This window comes from Eptatretus burgeri, chromosome 5 (genome assembly GCF_056783735.1).
Source record: "Eptatretus burgeri isolate ZD-2024b chromosome 5, Ebu_testis_v1, whole genome shotgun sequence".
NCBI lineage: Eukaryota > Metazoa > Chordata > Myxini > Myxiniformes > Myxinidae > Eptatretus > Eptatretus burgeri.
The window spans coordinates 68,795,609-68,814,383 of NC_140965.1; the positions used below are offsets into that span (position 1 = coordinate 68,795,609).

At 45.8% G+C, this 18,775-nt stretch overlaps 1 protein-coding gene across 2 annotated transcripts; it reads left to right on the forward strand.

The window, feature by feature from the left end:
- The first annotated feature begins 4,044 nt into the window (after nt 1-4,044).
- ZMYND19 (zinc finger MYND-type containing 19) lies at nt 4,045-18,536 on the forward strand. 2 transcript variants are annotated; one of them, XM_085882303.1, is made up of 6 exons: nt 4,045-4,369; nt 5,005-5,064; nt 5,570-5,676; nt 11,622-11,765; nt 11,912-12,091; nt 17,585-18,536. In XM_085882303.1, the coding sequence occupies exons 1-6, from the start codon at nt 4,319-4,321 to the stop codon at nt 17,784-17,786; spliced, it is 744 nt and encodes a 247-aa protein (XP_085738429.1). In that variant the 5' UTR covers nt 4,045-4,318; the 3' UTR covers nt 17,787-18,536. The 2 variants fall into 2 exon arrangements, with proteins under 2 accessions (XP_085738429.1, XP_085738430.1); XM_085882304.1 differs by having other exon boundaries at nt 4,055-4,369; nt 11,912-12,095.
- The last annotated feature ends 239 nt before the right edge of the window (nt 18,537-18,775 follow it).

Genomic DNA, 18,775 nt, shown 5'->3' on the forward strand with positions numbered 1-18,775 from the left:
GATTTTAAAGTAGAGATATACATATACTCTACTATGTCCACTGACATTCCCTCATCCACCCAAACAGACACTGCTTCATAGAACTCGAAAAGATTTGTTCGACAGGAACTACCTTTGGTAAACCCATGCTGACTACCTTTAATTAGTTTGTATTTATTTAAATGGTTCCTCATCTGGTCCCTAATTAATGTCTCCAACACCTTCCCCACAGCTGAAGTTAAACTAACAGGTATATAGTTCCCCAATTATTCTCTGGATCCTTTCTTAAACGAGAAGGGCACTCGGTAGAGCGCATACCTCTGCCACGTAATGCCTGATCCACGAGAACATATCGGACCCAATACATTTGTGAACAAGAAAAAGAGCAATCAGAGAATGCAGACCAGGACTTGTTTTGTGTGGTGTTTGTGTACTGGTATGTAACGTAATTAATAAGAGACATAACTAGAACTGCCACTTTATTACTGCTGGCAGTGATGACCAGGTACCAAGACGTCTCACTTTGATGAAACCCCGCTTTGATCGGACACCTGACCCTGACCCATGACGGTTTTGGTTCGCGGGCGCCAGCAGTGACCACTGTTTTCGTTGTCTGTGTGTCTGTCTATTGGGTGGTCGCTAGACTACCCTTAGTCTCAGGTTGTTTGGGGTGTTCGCTTGACTACCCTTATTCTCAGGTTTTCCGTCTGTCTGTATGTCTGTTGAGTGGTCGCTAGAGTACCCTTATTCTCAGGTTTTCCGTCTGTCTGTATGTCTGTTGAGTGGGCGCTAGAGTATCCTTATTCTCAGGTTTTCCATCTGTCTGTATGTATGTATGTAATGGACAGCTCTGGAGGCCAGAGGAGTCAACTGATTTTGATGAAACTTGACTGGTAGGTTCATACCAGGATCTAGTTCTATGCTTTTGAGCACCGTTGCTATGGACGCCACCGTTGCCTAGCAACGGGACTTTGAAATTTTATAAAGAATCCGAAAAATATTTATATATATTTTTCGAAATTAAAAAATCGGCTTCCACGTTTTTATGCGCACTATAATCAACCTCTTTATCAAAAATTTTCTGCCCGATCCATCAAAAATTGTATGACTGGTATACAATTAGCGACCACGTATGTCGCCTACCGGCTTGTTGGGTGGTCGCTAGACTATCATTATTCTCAGGGTTTCCGTCTGTCTGTATGTTTGTATGTTTGTTGGGTGGTCGCCAGACTACCCTTATTCTCAGTTTGTTTGTCTGTCTGTATGTTTGTATGTAATGGACAGTTCTGGAGGCCAGAGGAGTCAACCGATTTTGATGAAACTTGACTGGTAGGTTCATACCAGGATCTAGTTGTATGCTTTTAAGCACCGTTGCTATGGACGCCACCGCTGCCTTGTAACGGGACTTTGAAATTATTGAAAAATGCTAAAAAAAAATAATTTTTTTGAAAATCAAAAATCGGCTTCCAGGATTTTATGCGCATTTTTTTGTTGGTGAGAATTTTGCTGAGAAACCTTGAACCCGGACAAAAGAATCTCACATTGGTGAGAATTTTGTCTCAATCTGACAAGCGGTTGTGGAGAAAAACATGAAAGTTCTGTGCGGCCAAACAAACAAACTCGTATACAAACAAACAAAGTCAAATATACAAACAAACAAACAGACAAATATACAAACAAACAAACAGACCCAAATACAATAATATCTCCTTTGGCGAGGGTAACTATCATGCGCTGTAATCGTTTTTGGCCCGATCTCTCAACTTTAAAAATTAAATAACTCTCGTTTCCAGATCCGGATTCGGATCTTCACCAAAATCGAATCAATTCATCGTGGTCACACGTCCAACCTGTCCACCAAGTTTCATCCAAATCCGTGCACAACTTTTTGAGATATCAGAGAGAGAGAGAGAGAGAGAGACAGACAGACATAATCTCCTTCACCTTCACCTTGGGTGGCGGAGGTAATAATGGTGATACATTTGCTACTCTCCAATCCTCCGGTACCTGTCCTGACTCCAGTGAGTTATTGAACATATCCGTTCACATTTGGCTCACCTGCTCCGCTATCTCTCCCATGTTAATGTTGTTTTGTCACACATTTTGTACTCCATATTTTGTTATGTTGTTTTTCCCAATAAAAATCAACCAATCAATCATTCAATGTACCGTAATTTCTTTATTCTCAAAACACCGAAAAGGATTGCAACAACAAGGACGTGAAATATCAGCCTGGAGAATGACGAGAAGGTTCGATCGTCATCTTGGGCCGAGACCAAGAGGCGCCAGATAGCCAATGGTGAACCGCCGAGTCACGTGTCTCGATCGGCTTGGGCCGTTTCCATGGAGACCGACAGCGCTTCTGGGAAAAGCTTCGTGAAAGGACGGAAACGCAGCCGAATAATAGAATGAGTAACACTCCATTGTCAATGTGAATACAAACAAAGAATCGGAGCAAGCCGTGCACACGTCTGCACTTCCAGATGAACAACCGGGGACACACGTCATGTTTCATCGATGGACGCACGTCGTGGATCACGTCAGCGATCACAGGACGGACAGCGGGCCTTGTGTGATCCTTTTACACAGCAGCAACTGTGAGAGGATTTGGGCTGAAAGGTTAGAATGGAGCCCCGGAACCAGACATGAGCAGTTGTGTACAAAGGATCTCCAATGACACGGTTCCGCTGGAGCTCACGGAGACCGAGCTTTAAATTCGTGAGACGAGCCAAGATGGCCACCTCGTGCTGATACTCGGTATTACGTCAATATCACGGAACGATAGCACACACACACACACAAACACACACAAATACACATACACACATACACACACACAAATACACATATACACACACACACATAAACACACACAAAAGGGAGGGGAAGGGAGAGGGGAGGGGGACAGAAGCAACACGTGGCGAGACACAAACACACACACACAAACGGGAAGGGGAGGGGCTGGGGGACAGAAGCAACACGTGGCGAGATACAAACACACACAAAGGGGAGGGGGACAGAAGCAACACGTGGCGAGATACAAACACACACACAAAGGGGAGGGGGAGGGAGAGGGGAGGGGGACAGAAGCAACACGTGGCGAGACACAAACACACGCACACAAACACACACACAAAGGGGAGGGGGATAGAAGCAACACGTGGTGAGACACAAACACATAAAGGGGAGGGGAGGGGGACAGAAGCAACACGTGGCGAGACACAAACACATAAAGGGGAGGGGAGGGGGACAGAAGCAACACGTGGCGAGACACACACACAAAAAGGGGAGGGGAGGGGGACAGAAGCAACACGTGGCGAGACACACACACACACACACACACACACAAACACACAAAGGGGAGGGGAGGGGGACAGAAGCAACACGTGCCGAGATACAAGCACACGCACACAAACACACACACATACACACACACACAAAGGGGAGGGGAGGGGGACAGAAGCAACACGTGGCGAGACACACACACACACAAACACATAAAGGGGAGGGGGACAGAAGCAACACGTGCCGAGATACAAGCACACAAACACACACACACATACACACACAAACACACACACACACACACACACACACACAAAGGGGAGGGGGAGGGGGACAGAAGCAACACGTGGCGAGATACAAACACACGTGCTCGGGAAAAAGCTCCATATTGAAAATTGAGACGTTCCTTGAATTACGAAACTGAGTCAGAAGTAAAAGAACCTCCCCGTTAATTTATAGGGTGTTTTACAGGTACCACGGTGAAATGACATGTTCTGTGCCCTGGTCGATAACCGCTCGAGCAGCCTCACAAGGTCCTCTGAATGAAGAGCCTTTCAAGGAGACAAAGTTTGTTTCTCCCTGCACGTTTCAATTCTGACTCACCATTCATGGAACAAACTTCAGGACACACACGATGAGGTTTATTAAAAATGTGATGTGCCACGTGTGAGTCACGTGGGGGAAGGGGAGAGGGGCCAACGCCAACTACTTCCGATGACGTCACGTAAACCTGCACCACGTGGTTTGTTTGTAAATCTCAAACGAGACGAGAACCACGAAATGCCGCCTCGCTTCTTAGGACACGTGTCATATAAAAGAACATTTCCAATCTGATTGGAATCGTATTCGCCGTCCGTGGAAAATATTATTTAAAAAAAGCAACGCGAACAGCCTGTCGAGGTCACGTGTTCGGCTTCCCGCGCTTCCTACGTCACGGGCGATCTCGCAGTCCGAACGTTTGGTCTCCCGGTTCCGGGCTATCGGCGGCAGGGCTGCATTTGGTGAGGGAGGAATCGGACCCTGGAACGACGGACGGTGACAGAAAGCGAGCGGAATGTCGGACCTGCGTCTGGGCATTGTACGCCTGGGACGCGTGGCTGGCAAGGTAAGGCCTCAGGCGGCGCCATGTGGTCACAATGTCCGATAAACCTCTAACTAGCGGTTAACTCGTTAAGTGAACGTTAACCGATACGGGACAGTTCTCAACATTCTATACCTTCCTCCACATTTGTGGAATTTCAAAGTTGCGATCGTTTCCGTATCGACGGCCGGGTATGTCTGAGCGGACACGGCCGGGTATGTCTGAGCGGACACGGCCGGGTATGTCTGAGCGGACACGGCCGGGTATGTCTGAGCGGACACGGCCGGGTATGTCTGAGCGGACACGGCCGGGTATGTCTGAGCGGACACGGCCGGGTATGTCGGAGCGGACACGGCCTGGTATGTCGGAGCGGACACGGCCTGGTATGTCGGAGCGGACACGGCCTGGTATGTCGGAGCGGACACGGCCTGGTATGTCGGAGCGGACACGGCCTGGTATGTCGGAGCGGACACGGCCTGGTATGTCGGAGCGGACACGGCCTGGTATGTCGGAGCGGACACGGCCTGGTATGTCGGAGCGGACACGGCCTGGTATGTCGGAGCGGACACGGCCTGGTATGTCGGAGCGGACACGGCCGGGTATCTCGGCGCAGGGGCTCCCTGATGTCATACCCAATGAGATATGTTTGTGTTTTGCAGACGAAGTACACTCTCATCGACGAGAGAGACATTTCATTGGTGGAGCGATACGCTTTTGAGGTGAGTCGTAATAGTTAACAAAGTTAACTAACACAAACATTCGAAGAACATTTAAAAAAAATCCGTGTGTGAAGTGCAAATTGGGGTTCAGCAAGTGGTTCACTCTGTTTGTCTATGATTGAGGAACTTCTTCGTTTCTATTTCATTTTCATACTTTGAACACAGGACAACACGAACCTGCAGTTTAACATTACTTTGGCTCTGAATTTGGCAAATTGTCCGGAATCTCGTCCCGAACACACATGCACACTCAGGAAAGCCTTTGCTTTTACCTGCCTGGCAGTCAAAATTAAAGATCGTTCCAAACAGGAAAGTTGCTGTTTCTTTTGGGACATCATTTGCTGAAGAGTGTGGGGAGCTGTTTTATGAACTCTCTTGGCTGTTTAAAGCTGTTGGCGTTGTCTGCAAGTCCGACCTTCTGTTAACCACCTTTTGTGGGTTTTTTTGGAGCTCCGACGTGGTCCTACATGTTTGATTTGACACCCAATGGCTTAATGATCCACAGGCGAAAATGGAGATAGACGCCGACGGGAATGGTGCACGGATCTTTGCCCACGTGTTTGATCCCTTTTCGGGCCGGGGTTCGGGATGCTGGCTTCACGACCTCCTCTGGTACGTATTTTAATAATGGAAGGGCGAAGGTTATCGTTTTGTCATTGTATTCACTCGAGGTTTGTAAAAATGAGTCCTAAGTGTTGTTGAGCTCACGTCTGATCCACCACATATTGTTGTGGGCCAGGGTTCGGTAGCGATAAACGACCACGAGGTGGAGCAGTGGAGTCGTCTCCCACCGAACACCCGGAATTTTAGGTCGTGACTCTCGGATAAGTCCGAAAGGTCACGGGTCCTTCAGCGGACCGTTATCACCAATATTTTGATGGCGTGGGGTTAATTGCCTAATTTCAATATACCTAAGTACCCACGTCATCCAACTACTGGGAAAAACCACACCCTCAACCGACTTTGAACGAACCGAGTCGCTATCACCGACTTTGATCCGGCGTAACCGAGCGGAAGCTACCAAAGCCGCGCTGGACCAAATGAACAATTTACCGGCCCAAACGGCCTCACTAATTCTCAAGTCCGAACCATGCTGGGTCAATCAAAGAAAGGACAGAAACGAACTGGAATGTTTTAAACAATTATTTTATTTACAGGAATAAAAGAAAGGGACCAAGTGTTGACTTATTCATGACTATATGCAAGCAAATATTTACAATGATCATAAACGCTTTTAAAAACAGTTTTACTTATAGGACGGTGCCACACACAGACATTCACCCAAAAGAAAAAGGACCCAATTGGTCTTTATTTGACCCTCGCAGCCAAGGGGATAGTCGAGCTGAGGGTCAGAGTTCTGTCGGGGTCCCTGACCGCGTTCGTGTGGCTTGGCCCGCGACTGCATGTGTGGGACCCGTGGTCCGTGGGAGCTTGGATGGTGAATAGCGGATCCATGGTCGCTCCTTGTAGAAGGCCAGCGGAGACTCCAGGCTTGAGAGCTCCAGCAATGATGACAGCGCACCCAAACTGCCTTCCAAGAATTGCTCCCTCCAAAGAACTCCCAAGGACACGCAATAACTTTCTGAACTCTGAACTCTCCAAACTCGAGCGAGCACAAGAACTCTCCACACACACGCACACTGAGGGTCGCGTCGTCCTTTATTGACCGCTCTGAGCGGGACGGGACCTTGGTGGAGCTGATGCACTGATTGGACAGGGACCTCCATGGATCCACCCTTTCTGGGCGGGGTTATTGCCAAGCTGGGAAAACCCCGCCCCTCTACGCATGTCTGTACCCCTCTTGCTAGAGAAACAATGATTTTGCCTTGTGGTGTTGGAATGCAGACCAATTCGAGGAAGTCGAATCAAGCACGCCTGGACCTCGCCTCATATGCTACGGCCGCGAGGCGAGGGTGCAAGCGCTGAAAGATACTGTGGTCGCAAGTGGAGGGGATCTGGAGATTTAAATAACCTAATTATAAAATAACTCGCAGCGTGCACACGAAATTCCCATTAGACATAGGGGATGGATTCTAACTATAAACACATGCTTATCAAAATAACTGAACTATGGGGACTCTGGCTGTTTGTGTGCATAAGGTTTCCAAATCCGTAACAATATGTGGGTACATGATCGATTTGTGATGCCCTCTCAAATGGGCCACAGGTGCAATTGTAACCTTTTTGGATAAACAGGTTGAAAATTTCCTGATTATAGATTGTTTTTGTTACATTTAAATACCACCACTACTACTACTACTACTACTACTACTACTACTACTACTACTACTACCACCACCAGCGCCAAATCCAGAAATGACCGAATTTGCACCCAAGTTCAGTGCCATGTAAACGAACCAGCAGGATTGTGAATTTCTGAGAATCGATGAAGATGTTTCATCAAGCAAAGAATGCTGCGAGTTTGTCACGATGATGAAACTGATTGAGTGCCATATATCCTTCATTGTGGTTTCTCCCATGATGGTCACCACCCTGATGGTCAACCCCCCCCCTTTCCCCTCCCTCACGTCATCGGTCACGAATCGGCTGTGCCTTTTGAAGTTTGTCAAACATACAAATGTCACACACTTGATAAACGTAAAGGGAAGGATATTCTCCACCAATCCTGAAGCCCTTTTCTGCTCATCTAATCAGAGTCCCATGTTGCATTAAAATAAGAACTTCAATCGAACACCGAGACACTTGATTTGGTCATTGTCTGAAACTCCTTATGATTGATGGAAAAGTACAATAATGTCTCTTGTCGGGTTGGCAGGATTGCCTTGAGGTCCGCACACTCTCCACTAAGCTGTCTAGCCTGGGTTCGAATCCCAGCCCAGCTACAAACTGGCATCGTGGTGTTTCAGAGACAGGGCGATTCATCAATGTGTGCGCCGTCCATTGGATGAACGTTAAATTGGGCATCCTATCTGCCAGCTTTAGTTGATGGATGTTAAAGATTACATGGTGTCCTTCGCGAAGAGTAGGTGAGCTATCGCCGGCATCGTGACAAATTACAAATTCCTGCCCTAACCTACAGGGGACGCAGCGGTGCCTCCCAGCAATGATGCAAACCAGCAGCCACAGACTGCACACAAAATGAATGAATGAATGAACTTGTCCTTGTAATGCATGTACCTGGTCCATTAATAAAAAGGTAAACAAGGATGTGATTTAATTATTTGTTCATAGGCAGCACAAGGCTGTGGGGTGGCATCATTGGCTGAGGGCACCACTGTGTCACTGTTGCAGTGTCCCAGGTAGGTTAGGGCAGGAATTTGTAATTTGACCATGGTACCAGCGATAGCTCGCCACCTCTTCATGAAGAACACTGTGGGATCGTTAACACCTACCACCAAACGGTGCCAGAAGGGACGCCCGTTTGACGTCCATCCGAGGGACAGCACACATTGACGAATCGCCCAGCCTGCGAAACACCTGGATGACTGTTTATGGCCAGGTTGGGATTCGAACCCAGGATAGACAGCTTAGAGAGAGTGTGCGTACATCAGGATAGACAGGCCATCCCATCAGCCTCTGATATTTTATGATTAGTTTGTAATAGTTGTGCTGTATTAGTTAATGTGTTTTAGGAAGGCAATAGCAAACCAAACCACCCAATATAAACCTTGCCAAGAAAGCTTTGTAACAGAGTATGGTACATGAGAATCAGATTACTGTTTTTGATTGGGGATGTATAATAATACAGTAATTACTTTGACAGAATGGTGAGAGTAACGCACTTCTCTCAGAGCTGTCTTGTCTGGGTTTATCAGAGCTGTCTTGTCAGAGCTGTCTTCCTTATCGGTGCTTCGCAGGCTGCGTGTTGTATTTCAAAGAGGATGCTGTCCCTGCATGGACGTTAAGCCGGGTATCCCGTCTGTCGGTATTATCTGGTGCACGGTAAAGATCCCACGGCGTTTTGCATGAAGAGTGGGTGAGTTATTATCAGCACCCTGAACAAATTCCAAATTCCTGCCATCTTCAGTCGAACATCAGGCCTGCCCAGCAGGTTCATGAAAGACAGACAAAAAAAAAATCCCCAGCTGACCGTTTAAGATGCTGGGAACATTTGGTGGGGTGGTGGTAGTGGTAGTGGTAGTTTATTGATGATGATGATGATGTAGTCATTTGTCTTTATGTATGCTTCAGAAACTAAACCAAATCCAACTAAATTTTGCATGTTGCATAAGGGTACCCCAGGTATGGTTTGTCTGGGGGAGGGGGTTCAGGGTTTGCCTGGTGTTGACTTAATGGTTAGGGTGGTCAGCTTAGGATCCTACGATCCTGAGTTCAAATGTCACATTACTGTTGAATTAATACCAGGTGGGGTTGACTCTGCCTGTCATCCTTCCGAGGTCGGCAAAATGAGTGCCAGCATGCTGGTATACTGTCGGAGTGGCGACCTGTCCAGGATTGTGCCCAATAGCCAAGGAGACTGCTTAGGCAGCGCCAATGCTCTGAACAGAGTATGGTCCCAATGGATAGATGGGGTTCAGGGTGGGGAAAGACCAATTCTCTCAATGTAAATGTGTGTTGTACAGCATCACCCGGTGGTAAGCCTGGTGTTGACGTAATGGCTAAGGTGGCTGGCTTAGGATCTTGGGGTTCTGAGTTTGAGCCCCGTTGGCCACTGAATTAACACCAGGTGGAGTTGACTCAGCCTGTCATCCTTCCGAGGTTGGTGAAATAAGTACAAGGGCACAGCATCAGCGGCACAGCTGCGCTTCTCAGAAATGATAGCTACTCCGGCAGCCATGCTGCCATACGCAAGAACAGAACCTGGTAGTATCTGGTATTACAAATCTTCTTGTAATATAAAGAAAATTTTTAACAAACCGGGAGGCGACGATGGTTCCCGGGCATTATTGAACAATGCCCCGATAGGTACAATTGAGTTAGTGGAAGCTTTTGAGGAAGCCCTACCGTAAAAACCTATCTCTTCCATCAAAATTAACCAAATCAAATCGGATTTTTTTATATGTTGTGCTTATGGACATTACGCACAGCTTCTCGGAAATGAAATTGTGAGAAAAAAATATAAAAAGTTCAAGTGGGAGTGGGCGTGGCTCCGCCCACAAGGAGCGTGGGACGGCCCTCATACAAAAAGACACAACTAGACCATGATATCTAGCTTGTGTCCAAGTTTCATCAAGATCGCATCAAACGTCACGGAGCTATGCTCTGGAGAGAGTCACAGACAGACAGACAGACACTACGAAAATAGTGGTCACTGCTGGCGCCTGCGAACCAAAAACAACTTTATAATATACATTACGGTGATGTTGAAGTGAGAATAATTTGAAGCTTCAAAATGTTTCATTTCACTCGTTTTAAGAGGAAGTGATTTTTGTTCGTGCCATGTACAGATATAAGCATGGATGGTTGATGAAGGTGATGTTGGCTGATGGCCAAGCAGACTGAAGATGACCTCAGGCAAATTATGGAGTGGATAAAGCTAAACGTTTGTGAAGTTCAACACGATGCCTTTTGATTAAATCCGTCAGCAAAGTGACCTGTACTTTTCCTAGTCATCTATCAATAATTCCAGGTGTGTGTGTGTGTGTGTGTGTGTGTGTGTGTGTGTGTGTGTGTGTGTGTGTGTGTGTGTGTGTGTGTGTGTGTGTGTGTGTGTGTGTGTGTGTGTGTGTGTGTGTGTGTGTGTGTGTGTGTGTGTGTGTGTGTGTGTGTGTGTGTCTCCGCTGTTTCTCGACAACCACTGGTCCGATCTAATTGAAACTTGCCAGATATATTGCTGGGGACCTGAGGATGTGCCTTTTCAAGGTTTGATATTAATCGGACAAGTGGTTCCCAAGTTATGGCCATTTATTTACCAAACCAATGACAAGACATGTTGTTGCGTGGGCGTGGCCGATGGGGAAGGGAAGCTCAGCCACGTTCCCCATTACGGGTTACAACGTACGGACTTCCGGAGAGTGATGACCGTGTATTCTAATAATTTCTCGATTTCTTATGCGCATTTATTGATAAACACAATGCCCCAAGTTATGATCGTTTTCATATTAGAAGGTGCATAAATTTCGGTAACAGAGTGCTGGTATGCTCTGAACCAGGAAGTAAAAAAATTTTCTCTCTCTTTTTGTTTTTCCTTGCCATGACATTGCGAAAAAGTGAAAAACATTGGCGCTAATTGAATGATTGGGTATTAAAACTAAATTGCAAATAATCGTAACTGCGAATAATATGCGAACTTCCGGGCCACGCACGTACGGGCACGCGAGAGCGAAGAAACGGCCTGTGTGGTTGTTTGATGCTCGCGGTTTGAATATTTATTTATTATTATTATTATTATTATTATTATTTTTTTTTTTTTTTTTTTTTTTTTTTTTTTTACTGACACATACTAGTTTATAAAATGATATTTGGTGCTTCACAGAGGATAAATATTGCTTGTTTTTTGGACCCTGCCTTTATTCCAAAATGGTTTGCTCTTACCAAAGGGACACAAAGTTAAAGCCCAAAGTTGTGTTATTTCCACCAGTAACTATGCTTGGTAGTTTGTGGTTCTCATAACTGCATTTACCTATGCGGTGCAGGGAGAAACACAGGGGTGGCGTCGCTCCGGGATTCCAGGTGGCGCATAGGAACGCAGTGTCAGTTGATAATCGCCTGGAGAATCTGGAGCTTGTGCCCCAGAACAGCCCTCTGCGACCGGCACCTGAGATGTCTCGTAAGCAGAGGTGAGAAGGAATCTGTCTTGTGCAGAATCGCATGTCCGAGGCATTTTGTCATGAAACGTTCATGTCTATGTTCGTTTCTCGGTGCCACAATTCGCCGCTCACTTCGAGAGTCTACCTCCTCGGTAATGATCTCTGTGCCGATTCAGAGAACAAAGCCTGTATTGGCTCGCCATCCAGCGGCTGCCCTGTGACCCTGTGGATGAGCACTTTCCGGATCTCGGCACGCCCCGATGCTACGACGCCAATGGCGAAGCGGTTGGCCGTGCACCCGACGACAGCTGGGCCTACTATGAGTGTCATTACCCTCCCTGCTCGGCCATCGAGAGGCAGGTAGGACCGTGTGGCTTTCCCTATTGCAGATGCTTGTCACGACTTGATGACGTGCACTTAAACCAAACATGACGTTATACTGCTGATCGCAGGATTGTGTGTGCATGCGTTAAGGTCCAGTGTTTATACTGGTTATATGGATATAATTTTTCATATCAGTATTGAAATTCAGAGTATACCAAAAAAAAAAACACTGGGATATCACCAACAAATCAGACAGGTGTTTATACAATACTTAAATACCGCACATGATTTAAAAAGATTTGATGCACTCTGTATCTCGGCTAAACATGGAACAGGAACAGTGAAACGTATGACGTCAAGACGTACCAGGAAGTATAGTGTGTTTTACCTTGACCATCAGCAGCTAAGCACCCGTACAAGCAATCCTGCTTTTCTTTGCCCTCGTGGCTGATTTTAAAACAAATGCCAATTGGTTATTATTACCCTCGCTGAAGGATTCGGAGAGGGTATTGTATTTGGGTCCGTTTGTTTGTCTGTTTGTCTGCACAGAACTTTCCTGTTTTTTTCCGCAACCACTTGTCGGTTTGAGACAATTTTCGCCATCGGTGCGACTGTTCATGTAGAATGTTTTAATCATAATTATGATGCCATAGGTCACATGGTGTGGCAGCCATATTGGAAAAACGGAAAAACTTTGGACCTCTGCATCTCTGAAACCGCACCAAGTAAAATATTGAAACTTGGCACGTAGCAAATGCTCCTCATGGGGAATAAGTTTGATTAACAACAACAACAAAAAATGACGGCATAGGTGCCCTCATTATGACGTCATAAATGCATGTGGAGAATGCCACATCCGATCAGCATGAAAATTTTTGAGGGTTATCTGGGAATAAAATTGTCCACAGAAGAAAAAAATAATCATGATGTCATCAGTCACGTGATTCGGTCGGATTTTTTATTTTTTTTTTAAACCTTCGAAAATCTTCTCTGAAGTGAATGAACAGATCGAGGCAAAACTTTACACGTATGACCGCTTGTCCATGGTGAACAAAAGGTTCACACATGTGATGTCATTGGTCACATGGTTTGGCGACCATATTGAATTTACCCTAAAACCTTCAAACATCTCCAGAACGGCTGGACAAATCGAGGGGAACTTCACACAAGTGTACCCCAAGCCATGGGTGTACAAGTGGCACATAGCAAGTACTCCTCCTGGGGGATGAGTGTGGTATTTCTATGACGTCATAGGTGCCTTTGTTATGACGTCATAATTGCATGTGTATAATGACACATCCGATCAGTATTAAAAAATGAGGGTCATCCAGGGATAAAATGGCCGACAGTTTTTCTGATTATGTCATCGGGCATGTGATTCGGCAACCATATTATTTTTTTTTTGTTTGGTTTTTAAACCTTCAAAAATATCTGGATGGACAGACCCTCCATTTCCATATTATTATGTCTGACCGGACCCTCCATTCCCATTCCCATAACTTGCCCTCCCCTCATGCTGCCTTCCCTTTCCCCACTCTCCTCCGTCCTGCCCTCTTTTTCTCCCCATCCTGCTCCTGCCCTAGTCCGGATGGTGGTTATGTCCAGACGGACCCTCTCCTCCACGCTGCCTTCCCTTGCACTCCCCTCTGTGCTGCCTTCCCCTTCCCCTCCCCTCCGCGCTGCCTTTCCCTTGCCTTCCCCTCCGTGCTGCCTTTCCCTTGCCTTCCCCTCCGCGCTGCCTTTCCCTTGCCTTCCCCTCCGCGCTGCCTTTTCCTTGCCCTCCCCTCCGCGCTGCCTTTCCCTTGCCTTCCCCTCCGCCTTTCCCTTGCCCTCCCCTCCGCGCTGCCTTTCCCTTGCCTTCCCCTCCGCGCTGCCTTTCCCTTGCCTTCTCCTCCGCGCTGCCTTTCCCTTGCCCTCTGCTCCGCGCTGCCTTTCCCTCCCCTCCGTGCTGCCTTCCCCTTGCACTCCCCTCTGTGCTGCCTTCCCCTTGCACTCCCCTCTGTGCTGCCTTCCCCTTGCCCTCCTCTCCGCGCTGCCTTTCCGCTGCCTTCCCCTCCACGCTGCCTTTCCCTTGCCCTCCCCTCCACGCTGCAAGTTGAATTTCCGGTCACCTGACCTACCCAAATAATTCCTGCCGCTCCCAATTTTTAGCTCACCTGGAACGTAATTCTGTTCGTCAGTCCACAAATACTTTCAACTTCTCAGAAACTACACATAGCTTTTCAATGAAACTTTACCACGACGTTCATCGACGTGTATGTACCAAAGTTTGTTGAGGGCAAAAAAAAAAAGTCAGGCCCAAATGGGGTTGCCCCCCACAATAGGTATTTGCTTTCTTCTCAGAAAGTACACTCGCAATGCTAATGAAACTTGACCACAACCTTCATCACCAGCGACGTACCAACGTTTGTTCATGGCCGTTTTTAAATCGGTCTGCAGGAGTTTTTTTTTTTTCATTTAGAGTGCCGATGTGATCACCAAGACACACAAGATGTCAGACCCATGGGCTCTGCATTTGATGTACTTTTATCTGGCAAAAAAAAACAACTACTAAAGGATATGTTGTGATGAACTGAATTTCTAGAAAATAATTTTAAGCCAGTTTTGTTACAAAGTAAGAGATTGCACGATCTTGTTATTAACCTCCGCCATCGAAGATCGGAGGTGACTGTTTTCACCCCTTTCTGTTTGTTTGTTACCTTCGCATTCTGCGAAAGGTTATGTTTTGGTCGCTGTGTATTTATTTATTTGTGAATATGTGTGTTTGTTTGTTATTCGCATAACTCAGAAAGTATTAAACCGAATTGCATGAAATTTGGTGGGATGATTCGTGAGTGTCCAAGGACGATTTGATTAGATTTTGGGAGCGATCAGGTCAAAGGTCAAGGTCATGAAAAGGTCAAAAACACTCTTGAGCATAAGTTCCTTCATAATACAGCTATCGACATGCAACCACTGCCATATTGTTCCATGACGAGATACCTTTCGGATATGTAGTGTCGGATTTGACGTAATGTCATCGGAAGTGCGTCGAAATGACGTCACAAGATGACGTAAATTTTCAATTTTCGATCTCATCAGTTTTGATCATACCGTTTTGTAGGACTTACCTGAAGGACGTCACACACCAAATTTGACTTCGATCGGACTGACCGTTATGACGTCATTGATGTTTGAACATGACGTTTTTCAATTGTGGCTAAAATGTCCTGATATTTTACATTCAAATATCTATATAATTTATAAAGCAAAGTCTCCCAAATCCAGGCATTAGGATCAGTACCAAAATATCTGTTTATTGATGTACAGGTTTTGCCAATTAACTCTGTAGTCAAGGTCACACTCAAGGTCAAAATATACTTGCAGGCATAGCTTCAGATCTAATAGAGCTATTGACATGAAACCAACGTGAAAACGTTCAGTGAACTACGAGCTTTCAGAATGGTAGTCCCCGATTGGACGTGACGTCCCCGGAAGTGCGTCAAAAGATGACGTCATTTTTCAACTTTTTAATTTTTCAGTGTTTATCATTCCGTTTTGTTGGACTGCCTTCAAGGAGGTTACACACCAAATTTGAGGTCAATCGGACTGACTGTTGTGACGTCATGGACGTTTTAAAATGACGTTTTTCAAATGTGCCTAGAAAAAAGTTGTGGCGGCGAAGGTATGTGCTCTACCGAGTGCCCGTTCTAGTTTATTTGTTTGTTTGTGAACAGTATTACGGAAAAACTCCTCGATGGATTTTGACGAAACTTGGTGGGGGGGGGGGTTAGGTATGGTCCAAGGATCATGCCATTAGATTTTGGACTTTGTCCCCCCCCCCAAAAAAATAATTGTTAGAGAAAATTTTTTTTTTGCATTTCTACATGTTTTAAGTGATTTCCAACCCCCCCCAAAAAAATTATCCCCCCCCCTCAAAAAAAAGGTTGAGAAAAAATGTTTTTTTTTGCATTTCTACATGTTTTAAGTGATTTCCACCCCCCCCCCCCCAAAAAAAAAAATTGTTGGAGAAAAGAACTATAACTCTGTCAGCACTGTTGACGTCATATTTAATGAATAAGATATAAGGTTCACTTGAGTGACCCAGCAGTATTGGCGGCGGAGGTTTTGCACTCTCCCGAGTGCTCCCCCTCGAGTTAACCTCCGCCATCGAAGATCGGAGGTTACTGTTTTCACCCCTTTTTGTTTGTTTGTTTGTGAACAGTATTACGGAAAAACTCCTCGACGGATTTTGACGAAACTTGGTGGGGGGGTTAGGTATGGTCCAAGGATCATGCCATTAGATTTTGGACTTTGTCCCCCCCCCCAAAAAAAATTGTTCGAGAAAAATTTTTTTTTTTTTGCATTTCCACATGTTTTAAGTGATTTCCCAACCCCCCGCCCCCCCCCCCCAAAAAAATTTAGAAACAATTTTTTTGCAACTTTTTTTAAACAAAATTTCGATTTCTTTTTTTTTTTGCATTTCTACATGTTTTAAGTGATTTCCAACCCCCCCCCCCAAAAAAAAAATGGAGAAAAGAACTATAACTCTTGTCAGTACTGTTGACGTCATATTTAATGAATAAGATATAAGGTTCACTTGAGTATCCCAGCAGTATTGGCGGCGGAGGTTTTGCACTCTCCCGAGTGCTCCCCCTCGAGTTATCTCAGTTTTGTGTGTACCTTTAATAGATGACATTGTACTTTGTACTTTGTTGGGAGAGGGGTCTGTTTATACCCTGCAAACAGTATTTATACACATTTTATTTTATACCACCTGTCACTTCACTGATGGGATTACAGTGGAGGAGAGGGATGGAAGGAGAGGAGGGGGGAGTGGGGAGATGAGATGGGAAGGGAGCAGGGAAGGGAGAGACGAGAGGGAGTATCTGGTGGGGGGGGGGGTATTTGTTTTGCATTATGCAGATTAAATTTAAAGTGTACTTGTTGGGGGTGGGAGGGAGGGGGGATGGTTAAAGCTTCTTATTTTGAAGAGTATATACTTCATGGATGCCCCCAAAAGGTGTAATATTGGATTTGTATCACTGCAAAGTCTAATATCTGAACATACAAGATTTTGAGGGATGAAGAATGGGAGATTCGTATTCTTCAATTCCTTCATATGTCCTGTTGAGTCATGTTAATGATGTGCTGTCGTTATCACTGCTGAGACCAGCTTCACTGTTTAAAGGAAACTGAGCAGAGATACTAAATTGGTGTCATTTAATCCTCTGACTTGTGTACACAACACTGTTTTACTCCAAATTTTGTATCTCAAGATGGACATGTAAAAGTTCATGATTCAATGTCTTTTCAACGATCAATGTACTGGTTGGAAAAATGTAGAATCTGAAATACCCTACCGACCATGCCCATTCATTGAGCACTATGTTACTGGAAACCCAACTTTTTTGGGGGGGGGGGTGTTGTGATCGGACTCAAAAGACTAATAAAAAGTCATGGACTGTCCTTTTAACATTGCTTTGTAATTTAAGTTTATTTTGAGTGATTGGTGCACAAGCCATCCTTCCTCTCTCCTGTCACAGCTCCGCGAGTTTCACATCTGTGGTCGCTGCAAGGCTGTACGATACTGTGGCTCATCGTGCCAGCAGAGTGACTGGCCCGTGCACAAAAAGCACTGTCGCGAGAGGAAACGTCCTGCCGGCGACGAACCTGAGCCTGACCGGTGACCCCACCGAGATGAACCCCTCACGTGCTCGCAGACCGCAAGGCATCGATCCCTCCTGAGTGTCAACGGGTCTTCGTTAAAGACAAGAATTTCACAAATAATGTACAAGAAACTGTCCATGACCAAATCGAGCAACGGTAATCTGTAACATAAGATCATTTTGAGTAATGTTCTGGAATTCTGCTTGGAGAGCAAAATATCTGAATGCCTCTTTATCTCCTGCCTTGTATGCCCTTCGTCCCACTTGCCTTTCCCCCGAAAGCCACCACACACCCGTGTACACTCATCGGGGTCGCTTTATACCATAATGACCCTTAGATACTGCCCAGTGTGAGTGAAGCTAATGTGCTGAAGAATGTTGTGGACATTGCAATATTGTCGTCTGCATGACTTGTATCAGAGACTTGATTTTGATTCGTCCATCTATGGGAGAGGAGGGAGGGGAGAGGAGGGGTCACCTTCACGGCAGTTCCGCCACTGTTTCAACCTATACACAGTTTACTTGATCCGATGATCTGACGCTGCACCAAATTACCTTGGCCAAACTGCAGTTCAGGCCTTTCACAATGATTGGGTAAGGATGTTTGCAATGATTGATTGATCAATAACTTTTGCTCTTCATGAGGGTTCCCACTCGACGCATTTTATTCCTCATCCCTCCATGCGGTAATTTATTAACTGTACAAAGATTTAGGATATCGTTTCTTTGTGGCCTGGTTTGGAGCTACATGGTAGATTGCAGCGCAGCCTTGACTCACTGCAGTTTTAAATGTTTGTTTTTCAATAAAAATGAGTGAAACATTTGATCAGATCTGATTTACGAATCGCAAAGTATCTGCGAGACGAGGGACACTGCACTCGGCCTTAAGGTTGTTTGGTGGTCTAGACTTTCCCGTTGAATGTTGAGGGGAAATGCTACCTTTTGAGTATGTATGTACTTGTCTGCAGATGGGTCTTTGTAGTCAAATCCTTTCTGGAAGGAGAGGTTAATGACCACATCTGAGTCGTGTTCATGATGGAATCACGTGGTGACAGTTGTAGGTTGATA

Excerpts from the sequence above, each read along its gene's own strand:
- ZMYND19 (XM_085882303.1), top strand. The coding sequence starts at position 4,319 with ATGTCGGACCTGCGTCTGGGCATTGTACGCCTGGGACGCGTGGCTGGC. Across the intron at positions 4,370-5,004 it reads TGGGACGCGTGGCTGGCAAG|ACGAAGTACACTCTCATCGA; the intron begins GTAAGGCCTCAG and ends TGTGTTTTGCAG. Across the intron at positions 5,065-5,569 it reads TGGAGCGATACGCTTTTGAG|GCGAAAATGGAGATAGACGC; the intron begins GTGAGTCGTAAT and ends AATGATCCACAG.